The sequence below is a fragment of the Schistocerca gregaria genome, chromosome 2 (genome assembly GCF_023897955.1).
Source record: "Schistocerca gregaria isolate iqSchGreg1 chromosome 2, iqSchGreg1.2, whole genome shotgun sequence".
Classification (NCBI taxonomy): Eukaryota; Metazoa; Arthropoda; class Insecta; order Orthoptera; family Acrididae; genus Schistocerca; species Schistocerca gregaria.
The window spans coordinates 491,392,069-491,417,733 of NC_064921.1; the positions used below are offsets into that span (position 1 = coordinate 491,392,069).

At 42.4% G+C, this 25,665-nt stretch overlaps 2 protein-coding genes across 3 annotated transcripts in view; both read left to right on the top strand.

Annotated features, from left to right (window-relative positions):
- LOC126327949 (brachyurin-like) overlaps positions 1-25,665 on the top strand; it is a 226,800-nt gene that overhangs the window by 184,387 nt on the left and 16,748 nt on the right. The gene's annotated exons all lie outside the window — the stretch shown is intronic.
- The window catches only part of LOC126327897 (brachyurin-like), a 141,911-nt gene that overhangs the window by 99,498 nt on the left and 16,748 nt on the right, over positions 1-25,665 (top strand). For both annotated transcript variants that reach the window (XM_049995929.1, XM_049995928.1), the window contains exons 4-5: positions 3,901-4,067; positions 18,666-18,764. In XM_049995929.1, coding sequence (XP_049851886.1) covers positions 3,901-4,067; positions 18,666-18,764 — 266 coding nt within the window. The remainder of the gene's footprint in view (positions 1-3,900; positions 4,068-18,665; positions 18,765-25,665) is intronic.

The following is a 25,665-nucleotide window of genomic DNA, read 5'->3' on the forward strand; positions in this document are numbered from 1 at the left end:
GGAGGAAAATCCGCTCTGGGAGAAGGAGGGGAGAGGGAAAGAATAACCCTGGGGAAGGAAGGGAACAAGGCCAGGTTACAGTTGGTAGGAAGGGTACATTGTACAGCAAAGTTCAACATCCAGGAGGGGGAGAGGGGAAGATGCTGGAAATTGCCCTGATGAAGGAGATGGAGGGTGTGGAGGTGGCGAGAGGGAGGGATACAGCGATAGAGGTGCAGCAATTGGAGGGGGGGGGTGGAGAGGAAGGAGGAAACCTGGGGGTGGAACAATCAAGCCTGCGGACAGTGTAAAGTATGTGGGGATGTTGGAGGAAAAGGATGAGGTCGAACAGGAGCCGTGTGGGGGAAGGAAGGTGGATACGATGGACAAGATGGAGTGCATGGCGTTCTATGATTTGGAGGGACTTGTAAAAGTGGGTGGGTGCAGAGATGCAGGCAACACTGGCATAAAAGAGGATCTTCTATCTATCTATCCAAATATAAACTGAAGTGCTAAGTCGCTGTTCTATCAGTATGTTTGTGCTAATCTCGGGATCTACTGTAGGGAGGATATTGATCTGGTCTTCACTGATAGATAGACTGACTTATGAGGAAGGAATGTGTATATAATTTTTAAAAACTTCATTCAACTATGACAAATTAAACACCACTACTGCTGTGAAAAGCATATCAAATGTCATAGACATCTAGCGGTGAATGGAAGAACTCTAAGCACAGCTCTGAAAAGTGCAACACACTCCACTCAAACTGAGTACATGCATTCTGCTTTCTTTGATGTACCACCATGCGGAAAGATTGGCACAGAATACTTAGTGTGGATGTGCATTCACACATTAAGAGAAAGAAAAAAAGATGTAAGTCTCTGACGATCTCTCTCTCTCTCTCTCTCTTTCTCTCTCTCTCTCTCTCTCTCTCTCTCTCTCTCACACACACACACACACACACACACACACACACACACACACACGGACGCACGCACGCTCATACACACACTCTCAGGTAGATCACATTAGAATTGGTTATAAACATTTTAATTAAACCATGATGTTCTCCCTTCATTACCCTGAGAAATCACTCCAAACGTCATTAACTACGGAACAGACAACACTCAGGCCTCCTGAGAACTTCCCTGAAGTGCAATGTTTAAATGGTCGAAGTTGTTCTCTGATTTTTATTCATAGTCATGCGCGGTGGAGGCATTGCTGCTAACCCCGACAACTCGTCCGTCGTAAATAACCGTATGAAGCAGTGATGTTTCGCTAGTTCACATATAAAAACAAATCGTTTTCGACATCGTGTAAGAACGTGCGAGAAACTATAGCACATTCCCCAAGTCTCCACTGAAATCAAAATGTTACTATTCTGAACAAGCTTCTGGTAGAAGTTTTTTTCCACTGCTGAAGTCGAGGAATGTTGTGCGCTACACACGTCCCTGAACGAGAAAGTACCTCATATGGAGACAGTGCACAGCAATTTGGCAGGAGTAAGGGTCTGATCTTTATCCTTAAATCATTGCATGTGAATTCTGGAACTAAATAGTTCCTTGACAATGCCATCACACATCTACTGTCTCATCAAAGCTTGTGTTCAGACTCTGACGTCATCGTCATAGACGAGATGTCTAGTCTACCTGCTTCGTATTTGTTTCTATGTACCTCGTTTTTTGGGAGGGGGTGGAACTTTGGGTAACGTATATAACGTTTATTTCCAAATTATCACACCGCAGAGTAATTCTGGAGCTGTAGGACTTCGGCAAATTAAAGCTTTGTGCTGCCCATCCTGGTGTACAGGTCGAGTATCTGAGAGAAACAGCCTATCTATCGAACTACCGAACTATAACTCCTGCTCGATACCTACGGAAAAAAGCCTATCAGAGGGGTAAATGAACCGTGTTTTCCCAAATAATAGCAGAATTAAAAATATGGTGCCGTCTATTAAAACCGACTACGCATTTGCAATGTTAGTTGTAGATACACCGAACACTCTGCATTATCTTGTGGCACTGGGTGCAGCGTACAAAAGGAGTTCCTTTGTATGAAATTTGCAGAACAGAGAAACAATGATGGACAAACCTTATGACAACTTCGAACAGGTCATATGGCTGTACAGTGCCAAAGGGATCTGCGAGTCTGTGATCAAACAGGCGGTGGAAATAACGACTGCTGAAGCTCTTGTCAAGCGAGACAACAGTTTTCATCCAGGCTTCCCACAATCATTCGGCAAGAACTGCCTCATCCAAAGTTCCCAATTTTACAAATCCACTGATCCATGCGTTTACCTGTCGGTGGCGATAATTCACGCCCGTCAGTTCATACAGTGATTTAAACTACCTCGGACCTGTCCTCCATTATTTCCGTTTACTTAGATGTTCAGTGCTATTTACATGGCGCGTTTTGTGCTTTCCTCCACGCTTGTCGATACTCAGTGTTCAGACTCTGTTCACCCGATAGATCAGCTCACATGTCGGATTTTCACTCCTTCTTCTGGGGATTCAGGACATGGGCTTTCTAGTCGGCTAGTGTAGATTGCAACAATTTGAGCCGAACGTGGCGGTTTGCGGAGGTGTCACACCTGTGCAGATGTAAAAGTGGCGAGGTAGGATATTGTTATGCGTGTGACGCTTTTCCTTTTCTTTCTTTTGTAGTTTTAATTGGTGACCATCACGGAGAAGGCATTTTTGCAGTGCTAGTAGGAACAGTGGCGCCTCCAGGAGCAGCAGAAAAAGCTGTAGCACGAGCAGATGCAGAAACTGCTCAAACAGAATGCGGAGTAGCTCTGCTCTCACACTCTGCTCTGAAGGCGGGCCAAGTGCCTAGGGAGAAGCCTCCCCTCCACCAGTTCCCGCCCCCTCCACAGAGCCCTCAACAGCTCTTGCTTCGCATAAATGGGTTTTCGTGTCAGCAGGGCGACTGTGTCAGTCACGGCATATTTCTACCCGTAGACTAAATTGATACAGCGTGCATACACCCTCACCGTTTCCTTGGCCATCCTTTCACCCACAGAACAGGGTGGTGTGGTGTTGACCCCGCGACTCCCACTTCGGACTACACGGAATTGGAACCAGCGCCTCTCTTTTGCCGCTCGCCCGTGGATTTGTTTTCATACCCACTGATGCAGACGGACCATCTGTTACTCCAGCCTGCACCTTCTCCCGTCGCTCCGAGGACTTTTCAGGGGTGACAGAATTAGCATTCCCGCCTGTGGACATCGATGTGGACACAGATGTGGCGTAGGTTTCACTGCAAAATAGTGCAACACGCTGCCACTGCAGGCGCACTCAAAGCATTTTATAGGCAGTCTCACTGACCCAGGAGTTCACCTGTCGGCAGTGAAAAATCGGAGCTGCATTCTTAAGCTGATTTACACTTCCTTGGCTGGGGCGTTCACCTCGCACAGTGCTTTGTTTCTGGTGCTTGGTTGTTCAGTTCCTAGCGCTGGTCACGTTTTGTGTTTTTCTCTATGCTTGTGACTACGCATTGTTCAGACTCTTTGCATCCCTGGTAGATCGACTCGAGTTTCCTTTCCCTCTTCCGAGGTTCAGCTATCCAGATATGTAGTCGAGCCAGCTCCAGCTAGCACAGTTTACATTTGTGCCGACAGTGACGGTTCGCGTCGTTTTCACGCCCTGTGCAGATACAAAATACACGATCCACAGACAAGTTGAGCACACGACTTCCCTCCCTGAGGTAATAAATGACTTCGGCGACAAGAAGAGTATCTGGCCACAAAAGCAAAACAGACATAAAATTGCCAAAGATTGAGTACAGCAGAGCCTATAATAGTATAGACTAACGCTGTCTAAAACAAGAAGAAAGAAGAAAATTCTCCTGAATACTATTAAGTCAGCATATTCTTACTTCGTCACGCTAACCTGTGCTGTAACCTTCTTTTGCTGCGACAGGTTCAGCACGTGGGAGGTGAGGCTTGGACTCACCAGTCTCAGCATTATTGAGCCCAGCCGCGTGACCATCGTCACCAGGTCGGCGTCGGTGCACTCCGAATTCAACCCCAGCAACCTCTACAACGACATCGCCGTCGTCTTCCTGGGTACCAACGTCCCGCTCAGCAGTAAGTCTCACACATATGTTGATACATTATCATATAGACAAATAGTTCCCCACACTATCTAAAAATTTAGCACTGTATTCACTGTATAAATAGAATAGTCGTGGCGGACTGGAATTCGTCATTACGAAGAGGAAGAGAACCAAAAGTAGTAGGTGAATATGGACTGGGGGTAAGAAATGAAAGATGAAGCCACGTGGTAGAATTTTGCGCAGAGCATAACTGAATCATAGCTAACACTTGGTTTAAGAATCATGGAAGAAGGCTATATACGTGGAAGAGACCTGTAGACACCGGAAGGTTTCAGATAGATTATGTAATGTTAAGACAAAGATTTAGAAACCAGGTTTTAAATTGTAGGACGTTCCTAGGGAAAGATGTGCAATCTGACAACAATTTATTGGCTATCAACTGTTGATTAAAAATGAAGAAACAGCAAAAAGGAATTCAAGAAGATCGGACCTAGATAAACTGACAGAAGCAGAGGTTGTACGGAGTTTCAGAGGAAGCATGAGGGAATGATCGACAAGAACAGGGGAAACGAATACAGTGAAAGAAGAATGGGTAGCTCTGAGAGATGAAATAGTGAAGGCAGCAGAGGATGAGGTACGTAAAAAGATGAGAGCTAGTAGAAAACCTTCGGTAACAGAAGAGATATTGAATTTAATTGACGAAAGGAGAAAATATAAAAATTCAGTAAATGAAAAGGTGAAAAGGAATACAAACGCCTCAAAAGTGAGATCAAAATGAAGTGCAAAATGGCTATGCAGCAATGCTTAGAGGACAAATTTAAGGATGTAGAAGAATATATCAGAGGGATGAGATACATACCGCACTCATGAGAATTAAAGAAACCTTTGGCGAAAAGAGAATGAATATCTAGAAATCAGATGGAAAACAAGTCCTACGTAAAGAAGGGAAGGCAGAAAGCTGGAAGGAGTATGTAGAAGGTCTACACGAGGGTGACTTAAGTGACAGCAATATTATAAAAATATAGAATACTAACACGAATTCTTTACATAACAATGGAAAAATTGGTAGAAGGGAGAATCAGTTCGGATTCCGTAGAAATGCTGGAATACGTGAGGCAATATTGCCCCTACGACTTATCTTAGAAGATATATTAAGGAAAGGCTAACCTACGTTTCTAGAATTTGTAGAGTTATGGAAGCCTTTTGACAATGTTGACTAGAATACTCTCTTTCAAATTCTTAAGGTGGCTGGGGTAAAATACAGGGAGCTAAAGGCTATTTACTGTTTGTGCAAGAACCATATGGCAGTTATAAGATTCGAGGGGCACGAAAGAGAAGCAGTGGTTGAGAAGGGAGTTCGACAGGGTTGTAGCTTATCCCCGATGTTATTCAATCTGTATACTGAACAAGCAGTAAAGGAAAGAAAAAAATGGAGTGGGAATTAAAATCCAGGCAGAAGAAATAAAAACCATGAGATTTGCCGATGACACTGTAATTCTGTCAGAGACAGCAAAGGACCTGGAAGACATTGAACGGAATGGACAGTGTCTTGAAAGTAGGATACAAGATGAAGATCAACGAAAGAAAAACGAGGATAACAGAATGTAGTCGAATTATATTAGTTGATGCAGAGGGAATTAGATTAAGAAATGAGACACATTTAAAATAGTAGATGAGTTTTGCTATTTGGGAAGCAAAATAATTGATGATGGTCGAAGTAGAGAGGATACAAAACGTAGACTGACGATGGCAAGTGAAGCGTTTCCGAAGAGGAGAAATTTGTTAACATCGAGTACAGATTTAAGTGTGAGGAGATCTTTTGTGCAAGTATTTGTATGGAGTGCACCCATGTATGGAAGTGAAAGATGGACGATAAAAACAGTGATTGCTACTTAAATTCACGAATCATGTCTGTGCCAATACCTTCCCTATTTCGCGATAATACAAATCGAGTTTCCCTTCTTTGAAGTTTTCTGATGTCATCCGTCAGTGCCACCTGATGCGGATCCCACACCTCACAGCATACTCCAGAATAAGGCCGACAAGCACGGTGTCTTTAATAGACCTGTTGCACCTTCCAAGTGTTCTGCCATTGAATCGCATTCTTTGGTTTGCTCTACCGACAACATTATCTATGTGATCGTTCCAATTTACGTTATTTGTAATTGTAGTCGGTAAGAATTTAACTGATTTTACAGGCTTCAGATTTGTGTGGCTCATTGCGTAATCGAAATTTAGCTGATTTCTTTCAGTAATCTTCGCACCATACAAATATCTTATCTAAATCGCTTTGGTATCTGATGACTTTACAAGACGGTAAATGATAGCATCATCTGCAAACCATCTTAGACAGCTACTCTGATTGTTTCCTATGTCGTTAACATAGATCAGGAACAATAGAGGGCCTATAACACTTCCTTGATGAAAGCCGGATATTACATCTGTTTTACTCGATGACTTTCCATCTATTATTACAGGAAACCACGAATCCAGTCGCACAAGAGGCATTATTCCATAGGCACGCAGTTCGGTTAGAAGTGATTGTGAGGAACGGTGACGGAAGCCATCTGGAAATCTAAAAATATGGAATCAATTTGACGTCCCCTGTTGATAGCACTCATTACTTCATGAGTATGAAGAGCTAGTTGTGTTTCACGAGAACGATATTTCCTGAATCCGTGCTTTGTGTCAGTAAATCGTTTTCTTCGAGCTACTTCACAATGTTCGAACACAGTATATGTACCAAAACTCTACTGCGAATTGACGTTAGTGATGTGGTTCTGTAATTCAGTGAATTATTTGTACTTCAGTTTTTTCGTATTGATGTAACTTGATCAATTTTCCAAAACCTGACTGGTATACAATTTGGACCGGAGGTCTTGGCTTTATTAAGTGATTTAAGCTGTTTTTCTACACCGAGGGTATCTACTTCTATGTTTCTAATCTTGATTGTAATCTTTGGGGTGAGGACCACAAAAGCAACAATAAATATAAAGTTCGAGAAACTTTAATGCATTCCAGTCGTAAAATCTACGGTTACTGATCTGAAGATGATACTGGCGGCACTTTTACTTCACTAATGCCATCAAAGAACGTTCATTAGTGCACACATCTTTCAGCGAGCATATTTCTCATATGGAGGCAATGGAAGAACAAATTCCTCCTATGGAGACAATGGCCTGGGATTCGGGAGGAGCGAGGATCTAACCCAAATCCTTAAATCATTAAGCGCTAACTTGGGACTGATATGAATCACTGTCAAAGCCATTACAGGTTTTCTGAGATATCGGAGCTTGTGTTCCGACCAACGACTTGGAAGAGCAGTTGAACGGAATGGATAGTGTCTTGAAAGGAGGATATAAGATGAACATCAACAAAATTAAAACGAGGATAATGGAATGTAGTCAAATAAAGTCGGGTGATGCTGAGGGAATTAGATTAGGAAATGAGACACTTAAAGTAGTAAAGGAGCGCGACTGCTACGGTCTCAGGTTCGAATCCTGCCTCGGGCATGGGTGCGTGTGATGTCCTTAGGTTAGTTAGGTTTAAGTAGTTCTAAGTTCTAGGGGATTGATGACCACAGCAGTTGAGTCCCATAGTGCTCAGAGCCATTTGAATCATTTGTAGTAAAGGAGTTTTGGTATTTAGGGAGCAAAATAACAGATGATGGTCGAAGTAGAGAGGATATAAAATGTAGACTGACGATGGCAAGGGAAGCGTTTCTGAAGAAGAGACATTTGTTAACATCGCGTACAGATTTAAGTGTGAGGAGGTCTTCTCTGCAAGTATTTGTATGGAGTGCATCAATGCATGGAAGTGAAAGATGGACTATAAAGTTCACGAAACATGTCTGTGCCATTACCTCCCCTGTTTCGCGATAACACAAAACGAGCTGCCCTCCTTTGAAGTTTTTCGATGTCATCCGTCAGTCCCACCTGATGCGGATCCCACACCTCACAGCATACTCCAGAATAGCGCGGACAAGCATGGTGTAAGCAGTCTCTTTAGTAGACCTGTTGCACCGTGTAAGTGTTCTGCCAATGAACCGCAGTCTTTGGTTTTCTCTACCCACAACATTATCTAGGCGATCGTTCCAATTTAGTTTATTTATAATTGTAATCCCTAAGTATTTAGTTGAATTTACAGTCTTCAGATTTGTGTGGCTCATCGCGTAATCGAAATTTAGCGAATGTCTTTTACTATTTATGTGAATAACTTCACACTTTTCTTTATTCAGGGTAAATTGCCACTTTTCGCACCATGCAGATATCTTATCTAAACAGTTTTTTAATTCGTTTTGGTCATATGATGACTTTACAAGACGTTAAATGGCAGTTAAATGGCAGTATCATCTGCAAACAATCCAAGACAGCTACTCAGATTGTCTCCTGTGTCGTTAATATAGATCAGGAAGAATAGAAAGCCTGTAACACTTCCTTAATGAAAACCAGACATCACTTTACTTAATGACTTTCCATATGTTACTACGAACTGTGACCTTTCTGACAGGAAATCACGAATCCAGTCGCACAACTGAGGCGATATTCCACAGGCACGCAGTTTGGTTAGAAGACACTTGTGAGGAGCGGTGTCGAAAGCCTTCTGGAAATCTAAGAATTTTGAATCAATTTGACATCCCCTGCCGATAGCACTCATTACTTCATGAGTATGAAGAGCTAGTTGTTTTTCACAAGAACTATATTTTCTGAATCCGTGCTATGTGTCGATAAATCGTTTTCTTCGTGATGCTCAATAATGTTCGAACACAATATACTGTATGTTCCAAAACCCTACTGCAAGTCTACGTTAGTGATATGGTCCTGCAAATCAGTGGATTATTCTTACGTCCCTTATTGTGTATTGGTGTGACTTGAGCAATTTTCCAGTCTTTAGGTACGGATCTTTCTGTGAGTGGGCCAGCAACCTGGCTGGTATACAATCTGGACCGGAGGTCTTGCCTTTATTAAGTGATTTAAGCTGCTTTTATACACCGAGGATATCTACTTCTATATTTCTCATCTTGGTAGCTGTTCTTGATTGTAATCTTTGAAGTGAGGAGCACAAAACAACAATAAGTAGAATCTTCGAGAAACTTTAACGCATTCCAGTCATAAAACCTCCGGTTACAGTTCTGAAGAAGCTATTGGTGGTTCTTTTAGTTCACTAATGGAATGAAGGGATGTTGATTAGTGCACAAATCTTTCAGCGAGCAAGTTTCTCATACGGACGCAATGGAAGGCCAGGTTCCTCCTATGCAGACAATGCCTGGGATTCGGGAAGAGTGAGGATCTAACCCTAATCCTTATATCTTTCAACGCTAGCTTGGGAATGTTATGAATCACTGACAAAGCCATTGTTGGTTTTCTGACATATCGGAGCTTGTGCTCCGACTAACGTCATCATGCGAGGAGAGATTGTGGGGGAGTGGGGGGTTTAGAGGTTGTTAGAGGTTGGGGGGTTTGAATAGTGAATCTTTGCAAATAAACACATCAGAATGTAACTTCACATCCTGGACTGTATGACATTGCCAAAATAACGCCTTATGCGCTAATTGTATGTCATTGTAAAATAGTATAAATGGGAGGAGGTATATGAACCAAAAACAAGTCACAACGTCCAGTAAATACAGGCTCCAAAATGCGTACCTTAACGTCTGTGATCACTTGTTTATCTTCGCTAGTGTGAACACATCTCTACAAGGTCTTTGTTACTACGAATAACGTATAGAATGCAGTGAGCAAATGAGGACACACTCCTTTTTCACTGTCCGTGGATACAGCGTTCTGTAAACATTTGTTAGTGTTGTTACTGTAAACGGCATTCAGAGTTCTGGGTAAGTGCAGAGCATACATTAGTTCTGCTGGAACCAGGCTGTGTTGTGATTACTCTGTCAAATATTTGTATTACATTGCAGTTTTACCTTCAATTTTCTTTTCCATCATTCTGTATATTATCATATGGGACTACTTACGTGTCGGTGATAAAAACTGAGGATGTGTTAAATGACGATCAGTTTGGCTTTAGGAAAGATAAAGGTGTAAGTGAGGCAGTTCTGACATTGCGGTTGATCATGAACGCAAGACTAAAGAAAAATCAAGAAACGTTCATAGGATTTGTCGACCTGTAAAAAGCTTTCGGCATTGTCATATGGTGCAAGATGTTCGAAATTATGAGAAAAATAGGGATAAGCTATAGAGAAAAACGGGTAATGTACAACTTGTACAACAGCCAATAAAGATAAGAATAGACGACCAAGAACGAAGTGCTCTAATTAAAAAGGGTGTATCCTAGGGATCTAGCCTTTCGTCCTACTGTTCAATCTATACAACGAAGAAGCAGTGATGGAAAAAGAAGAAAGTTTCAGGAGTGGAAGTGAAATTCAAGGTGAAAGGATATGATGATACGATTCGCTGATGACATTGCAATCCTGTGTGAATGTGAAGAAGAATTACATGATCTGTTGAATGGAATAGTCTAATGAGTACAGAATATGGATTGCGAGTAAATCGAAGTATGTAGCAAAAATAAGAACTTCAAGAAAGTAAACATGAGGATTGATGGTTACGAAGTAGGTGAGCTAAAGGAATTCGGCTAACTTGGCAGCAAAACAACCCATGGCGGAAGGACAAAGGAGCACATCAAAGCAGACTTACAATAGCGAAAACAGCATTCCTGGCCAACAGAAGTCTGCTAGTAGCTACCATTAGCCTTACTTTTACGAAAAAAGTTGTGAGAATGTACATTTGGAGCACAGCATTGTGTGGTAGTGAAACATGGGCTCTATAAAAACTGGAACAGAAGAAAATCGAAGCATTTGAGATGTGGTGCTACAGACGAATGTTGGTAAGTCGGTGGACTGATGAAATGAGGAATGAAGAGATTCTGCGCAGAATCGGAGAGGAAAGGAATATGTGGAAAACACTGGAAAGGAGAAGGGGTAGGATGATAGGACATCTGTTAAGACATCTGGGAATGCCTTCCATGGTACTAGAGGAAGCTGTAGAGGGAAAAAACTGTAGAGGAAGACAGAGATTGGAAACATCCAGCAAATAATTAAGAACGCAGATTGCAGGTGCTACGCTGAGATGACGAGTTTGGGACAGGAGAGGAATTCGTGACGGGCAGCATCAAACCAGTCAAAAGACTGTTGACTAAGAAAAAAGAAAAAAAAGAGTTTTACTTTCTCACTTGCCATCACAATGTAAGCTTATTACTACACAGAGGAAACGGCAGACATGATATTTTGTTATGGTCTGGCAAATGGAAGCAACTGTTCAGTTCATGTGCTGTACGCTGAAAAATATCCGCAGTAGTCAGACCTTATACCCTACCAAACAGTTTGACAGCTTGCACCCTCAATAGCACATACAAAAATTATTTTCCCAGTGACCTAATGTTTTTAATGGTGCGAAAATAGAGCTGTGACCAAATGGTGAAAACTTCAGAAAGTTACTGCTAAACTGAACTTTTACGAATAAAACAAAAAATTAAAATTCAAACCAAAAATGCTTTTCTCTGTTGAAATGTGCAATCACATATCAGACATTATGCGTTAAATGAGTGTCGGTAAAGGAAAATTATTTACTTGTGCCAGGCAACGTATGATAAATGTAACTAGTTCTGATCATTTTAGAAAGAACAATGACATTGTCTAAGAAAAATTTTTAACATAAAACTGAGGAGACCGAAACTGTTTTCAGTGTTAATAGAATTCCGTGTTAAGTGGTGTACGGAGAAAAGTCCAATAATGATGTAGTTTAGATCTCGACAAATTTGGTAGAGAATTCGATCTCCTGCCGACATTTACTCTTGTACTTAAAAACTGAAGACCGGAAGTCCATAAGCAACACATTTTCGTTTTTTCTTAGAAAAATCTGTTGTCGTATTTTGCAGTGTCTTTTCAAACACAAAATTTTCGATAAACTGTTTTATGTCGTCCAAAATTTGTTCACGTCACCATTCGAATGAGCATTTAAACAGCTGCGAGTGTTTTCAACAGTGTTCCGCATTCTGGGACAGAAACTGCAGTGTTTAGTCAATCGTTATAGTCCTCATCGTCCACTTAAAATCCTTTTTGCTGCACTGCCGCGTCGTCGAATAAAATACTTAAAAATACTAAAATAAGAGTTGTTTTGATTGTATTGTAGCGATCTTTCTTAGGGCGTAGAATGATTTAGCTGAGCGGTGGGTCTTTCAATGTGTTGCAATTCCTGAAGATGCCATGAGACTGCCGAGGTTAAATTTCTTACATTTTGTCGGTTCTAATGTAACGCTGGTTAGTGTTAGCCGTGAGAGGGCTGGGGATGTACGCAGGACTGGCGTTGTATATCCGCGACTAACAGTAGGAAAACAAGGTCCTCATGGGCTGCAACAAATTCGACCGGTAAAATTAGTATGGTATGGCATTTTTGGTTGTGTCATCCCAGAGGGTGGGTGCAGCCGTTATCGGAAAGGGTGTTGTTCTTCGACGCTATTTGGCTCTTCTCTTGCGGAAATGTGGGAGATGTGTCGTTGTGTATTTATAGAATGTAGGTAAGTGTAATAGCAATAGTGTAGAACCGTACAATAATGTAAAAACCTTCCCAAACGTTTCATTGTATGTCACTGGGGCCTTTAACTTCCATAGAGATCGCAACGTACGTAATCGAAAGATCTGTAATGCATCTAAAAGACTGGGGAGAAATCCCCGTGTGCTTCGAATTCCTTACATTTCAAGTACGTTCTTTTGGTAGTGAAATTTCAGGCTTTGTATGATACGTGGATCTCACGGTTGCAATACATTTGTGGTGTCCGTAGGGAGATTTGTTTGCTTTATAGATTGTAATTTAATATTGCGGCGTTGCGGAAAATTATCAGTAATAATCACGCTTAATGGTTTTCTCGTAAACTGAATTTGAGAATCCAGTCGGCAAACATATTAGTTTGCAACCACGTTTATTTCGTGGCCGTAAATTTTTAAAACATAATGGCTTTAAACTTGTTCCGATGACAAATAAGGATCGCTTATGAGATCCATGTGACATGTTGTAGCCATCAAGGGCATTCTAAGACAGGAAATCAGAGACACAACATGGAGAACAATCAAAAGTGGTAAAATTTAAGTTTACGGAGATAAATAGTAACACTATTACAAATTGCAGCTGTCTCAGGGGAGAAGTTTCACTTCAGAGAATTAAGTGGTAACTGAATCCAACACCTAGACGCTGTCGTAAGGCGCTACTGTAAAAGAGGTCGTGGCAACAGTTCCTGAACACCATTAATCGTTCCGCCAAAAGTTTCATTGTGAAGGGGACCACCAGGAGAGTTTCTGGGAGAGGAGGGAGGTGCCCCACGGCTTCTGTAATGGCTAATGGCAGTCTCCACACGGATCCGCGAGACATTGCCCAAACTATGGCAGCGTATTTTGCCACAATTACTGCAACAATCAGTCAGGATCCGGGTTTCCAGCGCCATAAATCGGTTGTTGAGAGGTGTTAGTCTGGACTTCCAGTCCACCTCTCGTGAAGTTTACAACTGCCCATTTTCTATGTGGGAGCTGGATTCTGCACTGTCTGCAGGTCGTGACACTTCCCCTAGTCACGACAGAATCCATTACAGTATGCTACGGCACCTAACAAGGCCCAACAAAGAAATACTCCCCGCTATTTTTAATGCCATTTGGGCGTCAGGTCACTTTCCTGACTCGTGGCGTTGGCAATTTTAATTCCTTTTTTAAAACCTGGGAAAGACCGCACGAGCCCGAGTAGCTACCGTAGTGTTGCCCTCACTAGTGGGAAACACCTTGGAGTGGATGGTCAACTGCCACCTTGTCTCGATGTTAGAATCCCGGCAACTCCTTAGTCGTTTTCAGTGTGGGTTCAGGAGGTTTCTCTCCACCTTCGATAACCTTGCCCTCCTGAAGGCGGCTATACAACAATCTTTCCTACGCCATCACCATCTGCCGTTTAGGTGTATTTTTTGACATCGAGAAGGCCTATGATACCACTTGGAGACGTCTCATCCTGGAGCAGCTTCATGAATGGGGTTTTCGTGGTTGTCTTCTTCTTTTTATTCAGTCTTTCCTCTCGCCACGATATTTTAGATACCGAATTGATGACGTCCTGTCTGACCGCTTTGAACAGGAGAACGGTGTCCCTCAGAGTAGCGTTTTAAGTGTGACTGTCTTTGCCATCGCTATTAATAGCATTACCTCCATAGTGAAAAGTCCTGTCCAGTGTTCCTTGTTTGTGGATTATTTCCCTTTGTTTTGCTCTTCTTCAAGTCTTGCAACGACAACGCGTCAGTTGCAACTTACTCTTAGACGTTTGGATGGCTGGGCGCAAAAGAGAAGTTTTAAGTTTTCCACCGAGTAGTCCGTGTATGCTCTTTTTCACCATTCTTGTTCTATTTTAACCTTTCCTGAGTTGAGGATAAGGGACACTGTCCTCGCTTTTAAAGACGCAGTGAGATTTCTGGGGCTCATTTTTGACTCGAAGCTTACCTCATCTTAAAGACCTGAAGCGACGGTCACTTACGGCTTTAAGTATTTTAAAATGTCTTAGCCACAGTACATGGGGAGCCGACAGGACTTGTCTGCTCCAGTTTTAATAATGGTTTAAATGGCTCTGAGCACTATGGGACTTAACTTCTGAGGTCATCAGTCCCCTAGAACTTAGAACTACTTAAACCTAACTACCCTAAGGACATCACACACATCCATGTCCGGGGCACAATTCGAACCTGCGACCGTAGCGGTCGCGCGGCTCCAGAATGAAGCGCCTAGAACCGCTCGGCCACTCCGGCCGGCGCTCCAGTTTTACAGGGCATTTGTGCGATCTCGGCTCGATTATGGGTGCTCGGTGTATGGGTCTGCGACGCCTTCTTACTTAAAGATGTTGGACGTTGTGCACCATGAAGGGCTTCGGTTGGCCACTAGGGCATTCAGAACTAGCCCCATACCAAGCCTCTGTGCAGAGGCTCGTGAACCGCCACTTCATATGCGGCGGCGGCGGCGGCTACTTACGGTGCGCCAGGCGTATAAAACTTTGTCCACACCATACACATCTGAATACCATACCATTGCTCAGCTTCCTCTGGCACGGCTATTTCATAACCGGCAACGAGCGGCGCGGCCCTATGGGATTCGCGCACAGGATTGCCTCTCTGCGATGGATATGGCTGGTCTTCAAGTTTTCCGTTGCGGTTGGAACAGATTTGTACCTTGGCTCCTTCGGAGACCCAGACTTATTTTAGACTTGACTAATTTTAAGAATGATAGTAAACCAGGTTATACATTCCAATCTCGGTTTTTTAACATTTTAGATGTGCATCACGGTTTTACTGTCGTTTACACTGATGCCTCCAAACAGGAGAATTTCATTGGCTGTTCTGTAGTGTTCCCTGATCATGCTACCCGGATTCGCCTTCCTGATGAATATAACGTTTTCGCAGCGCAACTCCATGCTATCCTGAAGGCACTGGAGCGGAATCGTGTTCAGGGCAACCGATTTCTCCTCTGCTCCGATTCTCTTAGTGCCTTACAATCGATGCAGAATCTGTACTCAACTGAGGAGATGGTCCAGCTGATATATGACCAGCTGTACTTGCTCCAACGACTGGGTAAGGAGGTGTCCTTCTGCTGGGTGACTGGTCATGTAGGAATATGGGACAATGAACAGGCCGATCGGGCTGCCAAGGAGGCCTGTAGAGAGCAGGAAGTGGTCCAGTGTCCTATTCCCTTGCAGTCTGTCATTTCTGCACTCCACAAGAAGTGCATGGAGTTGTGGGAAGAAGAATGGCTGGCGGTGACGGCCAATAAACAGCGGTCGGTGAAGTCAACAACTCGGCCGTGGCGTACCCCCTGCCGGGTGCTCAGGCTGGAAGAAGTGACCCTCATGCGTCTTCGGATTGGGCAGTGCCCTCTCACACATAGCTTTCTATTCCGAGGGAGGGTCCCCCGATTTGTGGTGCTTGTGGCGTGCACATCTCTGACCGGCACATTTTAACAGACTGCATTTTATACCATGATGCAAGGGCAGAAGCACAAGTTTCTAGGTATTTGCCCTGTGTTTTAGCTAATGATGAGACGTGTGTGTGTAGGGTTTTAAAGTTTTGTGATGTGTCTGGTCTCTGGCCTAAACTTTTATGCTGGAGGTTTTAGTGTATTGCACAATGGCTGGCTCCTGCCCTTCTCCTTGCGGTAAGCCAGCCAATACCATCTGCTATATTGCTTTAGCTCCCTCTACCACTTTCTTCCTCAGTTGTCCATGTTTTACTGCTGGCGGCATGTTTCGTCTCTCGCTTCGGTATGGGTAGACACATAGTTTTCCAAGCTTGTGTCCTGTGTCTTACGTTCTGTTTAATCTTATTGTTCTGAGTCTTTTCTTGACACCCGTCTCAATCTGTTACTGAGTGGACGCTGAAGACCTTGCCGTCGTGCGCCCTTATTACCCTCTCCCTCTCTCTTCCTCCTCCTACCTACCCTGTAGGAATAGGGGAGGGATCTAAATGTGGTTGGCCAGAGGCGTTCTGGAGGTGCTGAACGACTCGCCAGATTGGTCAAAGCTTGTTACGTGTCGGTGGATTGGCAAGTCGACTATAGAAAGGTAGAAATGATACTCCTCCACGATTATTTAAAAACCTATGTTTTTGTATTAGGAGAGAGTTCTCATTGAAATCGCTGGGGCACCGAATCCGTGCCACTCGTGGCCAACCCCGATAAGTAAAACATTCTCGGTATTCTTGCCGCGTCAGACGTGTCTTGACGCGGCAAGAATACCTAGAATGTTTTACAAATAAGTGCCGTCGCGAAAAAATTCGTTCCCAACCCCGATAAGCTCCGACATGTCTGTTTATCTCACTTCGAGTGCTGCTCTCAAGTTTGTACTTGACGTGCTGCTGGTGTTCTCTAGTAGCGTTAGCATCACCCACCCCCTTCTGCCCTTCTGTTGTGCAAATAAATTCCTCCTTTGCTGTTTCTAATCTGGGGATATTGGTGGTCGCCGGAGTACCTCAACATCACGGAGATATTTCATAGAGATACGGGCTATCTATGAACGAGCATTGTCCTGTTGCAAGAAATGGTATCACGATAAGGTCGCATGAGCGGTAACAAATGTCCGTGGTGTACCGTTCTGCCGCCAGAGTTCGCTTGGTCACTACCAACTGTGTCCTGAAATCATAGGCGACTGCTCCCCACATCATGGCGCCAGAAGTAAAACCACTGTGTTCCCCAGTATGTTGGAAGAATGGATCCCCCGCCCAGGTCAAAACCATACTCACCGACAATGGTTGTCTTGGGTAGTGGATGACCACAATGCGACGCTGAACATAAAGAGGTGTCATTCTTCAGCAGTCCATGATACCCGGTCACGTCACCACTCCAAAACTGAGCCGTTTGTGTTGTGGTGTTATTGGCAGCCTACACATGGGACAAGAATTCCCTAGTGCGACTGCTGCCAGTCTCCGACCAATGGAATGGGATGAGACAGAACGTTGCAGCCGGTCCATTGCTTGCTCTCTGATGGCAGTATTTAACGAAACGTATTCTGAAGCCTATAGTAATTATGGATATATATATTGTGCAACTAGAACAATTGTTATAATTTCTCATGTAGTTTATCATTTCATTTGTCACATATTTAACCTAAGTTAAATAGTCTTACATCGTATTTTACTGAAAAACTGCCCTGGCTTTAGTCCGAAATCAAATAATACCAACTGTCATATTTCGAAACAAACTCAGATATTCGCTAAATACACCACACTTGAAATATTTGACCTTGCAATAATCTCACAACTACTCGTATTTACGCATGTAACTGACGGTAGAGTAACAGCCGAAAATCGATTTGTATAATAATAAATCTTGTGGAATATTACACCATTACCGTGGATTTCTCATTCATCATCTTCTGATAATTATAACCTAAACTTATAGAGAGCATAATGTATATTTCAGCCTATTTAAATGGCTCATTTTCAATATAATTTAACAGTAAGATTAGTTTCGGCTTCCCTGTTTGAATAGTTCCTCCACGGCCATTTTTAGCTTAGTTTCTTGCTTATTGGAATGCTTTTACATGCGTACATTTTTGCATTGTTTGTCTAAGCCAAGTCATTTACACAAAATTTCTCTAAACATGAGGCTACTTATTTGAACGAAATATTTATATTGTTTTTTAGCAGTAAGATCTGTAACGAGAAATACCAACACGAATGCCCATTGCTGGCATCGTTTGTCTTTGTTGATAATGTTCTGTGATTTACTGGTAATATCTGAGTAAACGCCGCGGTAAATTTTCGGCAAAAGCAGTTCTCTACTAACAGATAGGGACCGCACACGATGGTTCGCACGTAACTGTCTTAATTTTACCGATAAGAACACCTGGCCTCTGAGAAACTGTAGGTCGAGTGCTCATATTTTCAAAGTCATCGTAATCATCCCGATCAACTACGTTATAGAGACGTCCATTCCTTAACGTACTAAATGCGTCCATGTGTGTTCACAGTTAATGTATCTTGATTACTAGAATCGTAGTTAAGAGAGTATTCTCATTGCTTCCGTGACTTCATTCTTCGAGACAGTCCTACGTCTTGATTGTTCCAGTGGTATAATGAGAAATATAAAAATTTGTTTCTATTTTTACAGATTACATCGGACTGGTGAACCTGCCTTCTCGCTCACAGGCGGGCAACAGCTTCGAGGGCCAGACCGCTACGGTCAGCGGCTGGGGCCGCACTACCGATAGTAAGTATACACGTTCTACACGGGTGACTACTTTTTATACTTTTTACTGATTTCGTGTCATCCTGAAAGTTGGTGTGAGGGAATAGAATGTTGTTAGCGATAATAGGTTTGAAAATGTGAGTCTGCATTTATTGTATAGGTTGTCTCATGACATACTCGACCATAGCTCTGGAAGGCCTGCAATGCTTCACAAAGACTTGATACATATGAGTTAGTACAACGAGACAACTACCGTTTGAATATGAATAGATGTGCTTAGCACTGGATCGTCTGTAAAAAGTTCGAATCAGATTTGCTAACTGTGACTTGTCATTTAGAAGAGTTTGCTGTGGGGCAAGACACCCCTAAGGCAGAGCCGTAGGTGGTTAAGCGAAGGACATAAAAAAAACCGAAAATTATATTAGTAGCTAGTCCATAGCTTTCGGGATTTCCGAATGATGAAATTTCCAGTGACAGTTGACTCCTAGAGGCAGAGATAGAACTAGCAAAAATTGACATCGAATGCTTAACTTCGAAACGCTTCGAGAAAATTCCATTAAATGTGACTTATTGTTGTTGTAGACTTCAGTGGCAACTACTGGTTTGATACAGCTCTCCATGCTACTCTATACTGTGCAAGCATCTTCACCTCCAAACAACTACTGCAACCTACATCCTTCTGAATCTGCTTACTCTATTCATCATTTGGTCTCCCTCTACGATTTTTATCCTCCACACCTCCCTCCAATACTAAGTTGGTAATCCCTTGATGTCTCAGAGCAGCGCGGGATTAGCTGAGCGGAGGTACGAGTCCTCCCTCGGGCATGGATGTGTGTGTTTGTCCTTAGGATAATTGAGGGTAGTGTGTAAGTTTAGGGACTGATTACCTTAGCAGTTAGGTCTCATAATATTTCACACAAATTTGAACATTTGATGCCTTAGAATATGTCCTATCAACCGATTCCTTCTTTTGGTCAAGTTGTGTCAAAAGTTTCTTGTCTCCCCAATTATATTCAGTACCTCCTCACTGAAACTTCCTGGCAGATTAAAATTGTGTGCCGGACCGAGACTCGAACTTGGAACCTTTGCCTTTCGCGGGCAAGTGCTCTACCAACTGAGCTACACAAGCACGACTCACGCCCCGTCCTCACAACCTTGCTTCTGCCAGTACCTCGTCTCCTACCTTCCAAACTTTATAGAAGCTCTTCTGCGAACCTTGCAGAACTAGCAAGTGCTCTACCAACTAGTTCAGTTGGTAGATCACTATCCCGTGAAAGGCAAAGGTCGTGAGGTCGAGTCTCGGTCCGGCACACAGTTTTAATCTGCCAGGAAGTTTCATATCAGCGCACACTCCACTGCAGAGTGAAAATTTCGTTCTGGACCTCCTCATTAGTTACGTTATCTACCCATATAATATCCAATAATCTTCTGTAGTGCCACATTTCGAAAGCTTCTACGCTTTTTTTTTTTTTTTGTCTGGACTGTTTATCGTCCATGATTCATTTTCACACATCGCTACACTCCAGACAAATACTTTCAGAAAAGGTTTCCTGAAATTTAAATCTATATTCGATGTTAATAAATATCTCTTCTTCAGAAATTCTGTTCTTGGCATTTCCAGTCTACACTTAATATCCTCTCTATTTCTGCATTCCTCAGTTATTTTGCTGCCCAAATAGTAAAACTCATCTACTAATCTAGTTTCTTTAGCATCACATGATTTAATTCGACTACATTTCATTGATGTTCATTTTATATCCTCCTTTCAAGAGAATGTCCACTCCGTTCAACTGTTCATCCAAGCAATTTGCTTGACAGAATTATAATGTTACTGGCAAACCTGATGGTCTTTATTTCTTCTGCCTGGATATTAATTCCTACTTCAAATTTTCCTTTTATTTCGTTTATTGCTTGTTCAATATACAAATTGAATAACGTCGGGGATAGGCTAAAAATCTGCCTCACTCGCTTCTCAACCACTGCTACCCTTTCATGGCCCTCGACTCTTATTACTGCCTTCTGTTTTCTGTTGTAAATAGCGTTTGGCTCTCAATATTTTATCCCTGCTATCATCAGAATCCCCCCTTGAACCATGGACCTTGCCGTTGGTGGGGAGGCTTGCGTGCCTCAGCGATACAGACAGCCGTACCGTAGGTACAACCACAACGGAGGGGTATCTGTTGAGAGGCCAGACAAACGTGTGGTTCCTGAAGAGGGGCAGCAGCCTGTTAAGTAGTTGCAAGGGCAACAGTCTGGATGATTGACTGATCTGGCCTTGTAACAATAACCAAAACGGCCTTGCTGTGCTGGTACTGCGAACGGCTGAAAGCAAGGGGAAACTACGGCCGTAAATTTTCCCGAGGGCATGAAGTTTACTGTATGATTAAATGATGATGGCCGTCCTCTTGGGTAAAATATTCCGGAGGTAAAATAGTCCCCCATTCGGATCTCTGGGCGGGGACAACTCAAGAGGATGTCGTTATCAGGAGGAAAAAAACTGGCGTTCTACGGATCGGAGCGTGGAATGTCAGATCCCTTAATCGGGCAGGTAGGTTAGAAAATTTAAAAAGGGAAATGTATAGGTTAAAGTTAGATATAGTGGGAATTAGTGAAGTTCGGTGGCAGGAAGAACAAGACTTCTGGTCAGGTGATTACAGGGTTATAAACACAAAATCAAATAGGGGTAATGCAGGAGTAGGTTTAATAATGAATAGGAAAATAGGAATGCGGGCAAGCTACTACTAATAGTATCGTGAACGTATTATTGTGGCCAGATAGATACGAAGCCCACACCTACGACAGTAGTACAATTTTATATGCCAACTAGCTCTGCAGATGACGAAGAAATTGAAGAAATGTATGATGAAATAAAAGAAATTATTCAGATAGTGAAGGGAGATAAAAATTTAATAGTAATGGGAGACTGGAATTCGAGCGTAGGAAAAGGGAGAGAAGGAAACGTAGTAGGTGGATATGGATTGGGGCTAAGAAATGAAAGAGGAAGCCGCCTGGTAGAATTTTGCACAGAGCACAACTTAATCATAGCTAACACTTAGTTTCAGAATCATGAAAGAAGGTTGTATACATGGAAGAACCCTGGAGATACTAAAAGGTATGAGATAGATTATATAATGGTAAGACAGAGATTTAGGAACCAGGTTTTAAATTGCAAGACATTTTCAGGGGCAGATGTGGACTCTGACCACAACCTATTGGTTATGACCTGTAGATTAAAACTGAAGAAACTGCAAAAAGGTGGGAATTTAAGAAGATGGGACCTGGATAAACTGAAAGAACCAGAGGTTGTACAGAGTTTCAGAGAGAGCATAAGGGAACAATTGACAGGAATGGGGGAAAGAAATACAGTAGAAAAAGAATGCGTAGCTTTGAGGGATGAAGTAGTGAAGGCAGCAGAGGATCAAGTAGGTAAAAAGACAAGGGCTAGTAGAAATCCTTGGGTGACAGAAGAAATATTGAATTTAATTGATGAAAGGAGAAAATATACAAATGCAATAAATGAAGCAGACAAAAAGGAATACAAACGTCTCAAAAATGAGATCGACAGGAAGTGCAAAATGGCTAAGCAGGGATGGGTAAAGGACAAATGTAAGGATGTAGAGGCTTATCTCACTAGGGGTAAGATAGATACTGCCTACAGGAAAATTAAAGAGACCTTTGGAGATAAGCGAATCACATGTATGAATATCAAGGATTCAGAAGGATGTAGGTTGCAGTAGGTACTGGTAGATGAAGAACCTTGCACAGTATAGAGTATCATGGAGAGCTGCATCAAACCAGTCTCACGACTGAAGACCACAACAAGAACCATCAGAATTTCAAAGAGAGTATTCCAATCAATGTCGTCAAAAGCTTTGTCTTAGTCTATAAATACTATAATCGTAGGTTCGTCTTTCCTTAACCTTTCTTGTAAGTCGTAGGGTCACTATTGCCTCGCGTGTTCCTACATTTCTCCAGGATCCAAACTGATCTTTCCCGAGGCCAGCTTCCACCAGTTTTTCCATTGTTGTGTAAAGAATTTATGTTTGTATTTTGCAGCCATGGCATCAAACTGATAGTTCAGTTATTTTCACACCTGTCAGTAAATGCTTTCTCTCAAATTATTACATTCTTCTTGAAGTCTGAGGGCATTTCATCGGTCCCATGCATCTTTAACACTGGATGGAAGAGTTTTGTAATGGCTGACTCTCCCAAGGCTATCAGAAGTTCGGACGGAATAGCGTCTGCCCTCGGGTCTTCCAGAGCTGTGTGAAGTTCTCGCTGTATCATATCTCCAATCTCATCTTCAACTACGTCCGCTTCCATTTCTATAACATTACCTTCAAGTTTTTCTCCCTTTACAGACCTTCTATGTACCCCACCAATCTTTCAGCTTCCCTTTTATGCTTAGCACTGGTTTCGCATCTAAGCTCTTGATATTCGTATCCCTGCTTCTTTTTATCTGTAATGGCCTCTTTAATTTTCCTGTAGACGGTATATGTTTTTCCTGTAATGAAATAGGCCTTAAAATAATTACATTTGTCCTCTAACCAATCGTGCTTAGCCGTTTTTCACTTTCTGTCAATCTGATATTTTAGACTTAAGTATTCCCTTTAGCCTTCTGCATTTTTTGTATTTTTATATTTTCTTCTTCATAGATTATATTCAATATCTCTTGTGTTATCCATGGATTTCACTAGGGTTTTGTCTTTTTACCTATTTGATTCTCTGCTGCTATTTCATATTTTAAAGTTACCCATTCGTCTTCTACTGTATTCTTTTCCCCTGATCTAGTCAACCGTCGCCTAATGCTCCCTCTGAAACTCTCAGCAACCTTTGGTTCTTTCAACTTATTCAGGTCCCATCTCCTTAATTTCCTACATTCTTCCAATACCTTCACTTTTAATCTACAGATCGTAACCAATATATTGTGGTCAGAGTCTACATCTGCGCCTGGAAATGATATACAGATTAAAACCTGATTTCTAAATCTGTCTTATCACTACATAATCAATCTCATACCTTTCGGTATTCCAGGTCTCTTCCACGTAAACAATATTATTTTGTGATTCTTAAAGCAAGTTTCAGCGACGATTAAATTATGCCTTGTACAAAACTCTACCAAGCGGCATCCTCTTTCATTCCTTTTCCCCACTCCATATTCACCTGCTATTTTTCCTTAATTTCCTGCTTTGGAATTCCAGTCCTCCATCACTGTTAAATTTTCGTCTTTCTTAACTATCTGAATAACTTCTTTTATCTCGTCATACGTTTCTTCAATTTCTTCATCTTCTGCTTAGCTAGTTGAGATATAAACAAGTTCTACAGTGGTGGGTGAAGGCTTCTTGTCTATCTTGGATACAATAATGCCTTCACTATGCTGTTCATAGTAGCTTAGCCGAATTCCTGTTATCTTATTCATTGTGAAACCCACTCCTGCATTACAGCTATTTCTCTTAGTATTTATAAACCCGTAATCACCGCACCAGTATTCTTGTGCCTCCTGTCACCGAACTTCAGTAATTCCCACTATATCTAACATGAACCGATCCATTTCCATTTTTAAAGTTTCCGATTAAGCGCTCTGACATTCCACGCACCGATTCGTATAATATCAGTTTTGTTTCTCCTGATGGTGACGTCCTCCTGAGTAGTCTTCGCCCGGAGATCTGAATGGCGGACTATTTTACCTCCGAAATATTTTACCAGAGCTGCATGAGCCCGGGAAAGATCACAGCCGTTCGCAGTACTAGCACAGCAAGACCGATTAGGTTGATATTACAATGCCAGAACGGTCAATCATGCAGACTGTTGCCCCTGCAACTGCTGAAAAGGCTACTGCCCTCTTCAGGAACCAAACATTTGTCTGGCTTCTCAACAGATACTCCTCCGTTGTGGTTGCACCTGCGGTACGGCTACCTGTATCGCTGAGGAATGCATGTCACCCCACCGATGGTCTATGGTTCATCGGGCGATATGACTTCTTACCTTGATAAAAAAAAACTGTAGAACTAAGACGTCCCCTAGTAATCCTTTGGGTGGGGTGACACGCTTTTTCCTATCTTTTTTAGGGTTTCATTCATCAGTCTGTAAAAGCGGAACCCTTATAGCATTATTTTGTTGTCTGTCTGACGTTCCCACTCCTAAGGTACATTTTTGTCTGGAACGGATAGATGTATCAAGTTGAAATTTATGTCACATACTAAGATCATACGGTCCGTCGACGGTGTAAAACATTTAAAGTTGCAAGTCAAAGAAATCGAAATATGTGGCCATTTATGTCACAGAATTGATACTCGTAGACTCACTCATCAAAACGTTAGGGATACTTCCCGTTGACCTAGATACAGGAAATTTGACAAGAAGCAAGATTTCACAGTACAAATAAAGGAAAAAATCTTAAAAGTGTTGAACTGTCGTTATGTCACATAAAAAAAATCTTTTTGTCCTGAGAACTTACATTGTATTCATCATCCGTTGAAAAGATAATAGAAAAATACACTCTTGGAAATTGAAATAAGAACACCGTGAATTCATTGTCCCAGGAAGGGGAAACGTTATTGACACATTCCTGGGGTCAGATACATCACATGATCACACTGACAGAACCACAGGCACATAGACACAGGCAACAGAGCATGCACAATGTCGGCACTAGTACAGTGTATATCCACCTTATGCAGCAATGCAGGCTGCTATTCTCCCATGGAGACGATCGTAGAGATGCTGGATGTAGTCCTGTGGAACGGCTTGCCATGCCATTTCCACCTGGCGCCTCAGTTGGACCAGCGTTCGTGCTGGACGTGCAGACCGCTTCAGACGACGCTTCATCCAGTCCCAAACATGCTCAATGGGGGACAGATCCGGAGATCTTGCTGGCCAGGGTAGTTGACTTACACCTTCTAGAGCACGTTGGGTGGCACGG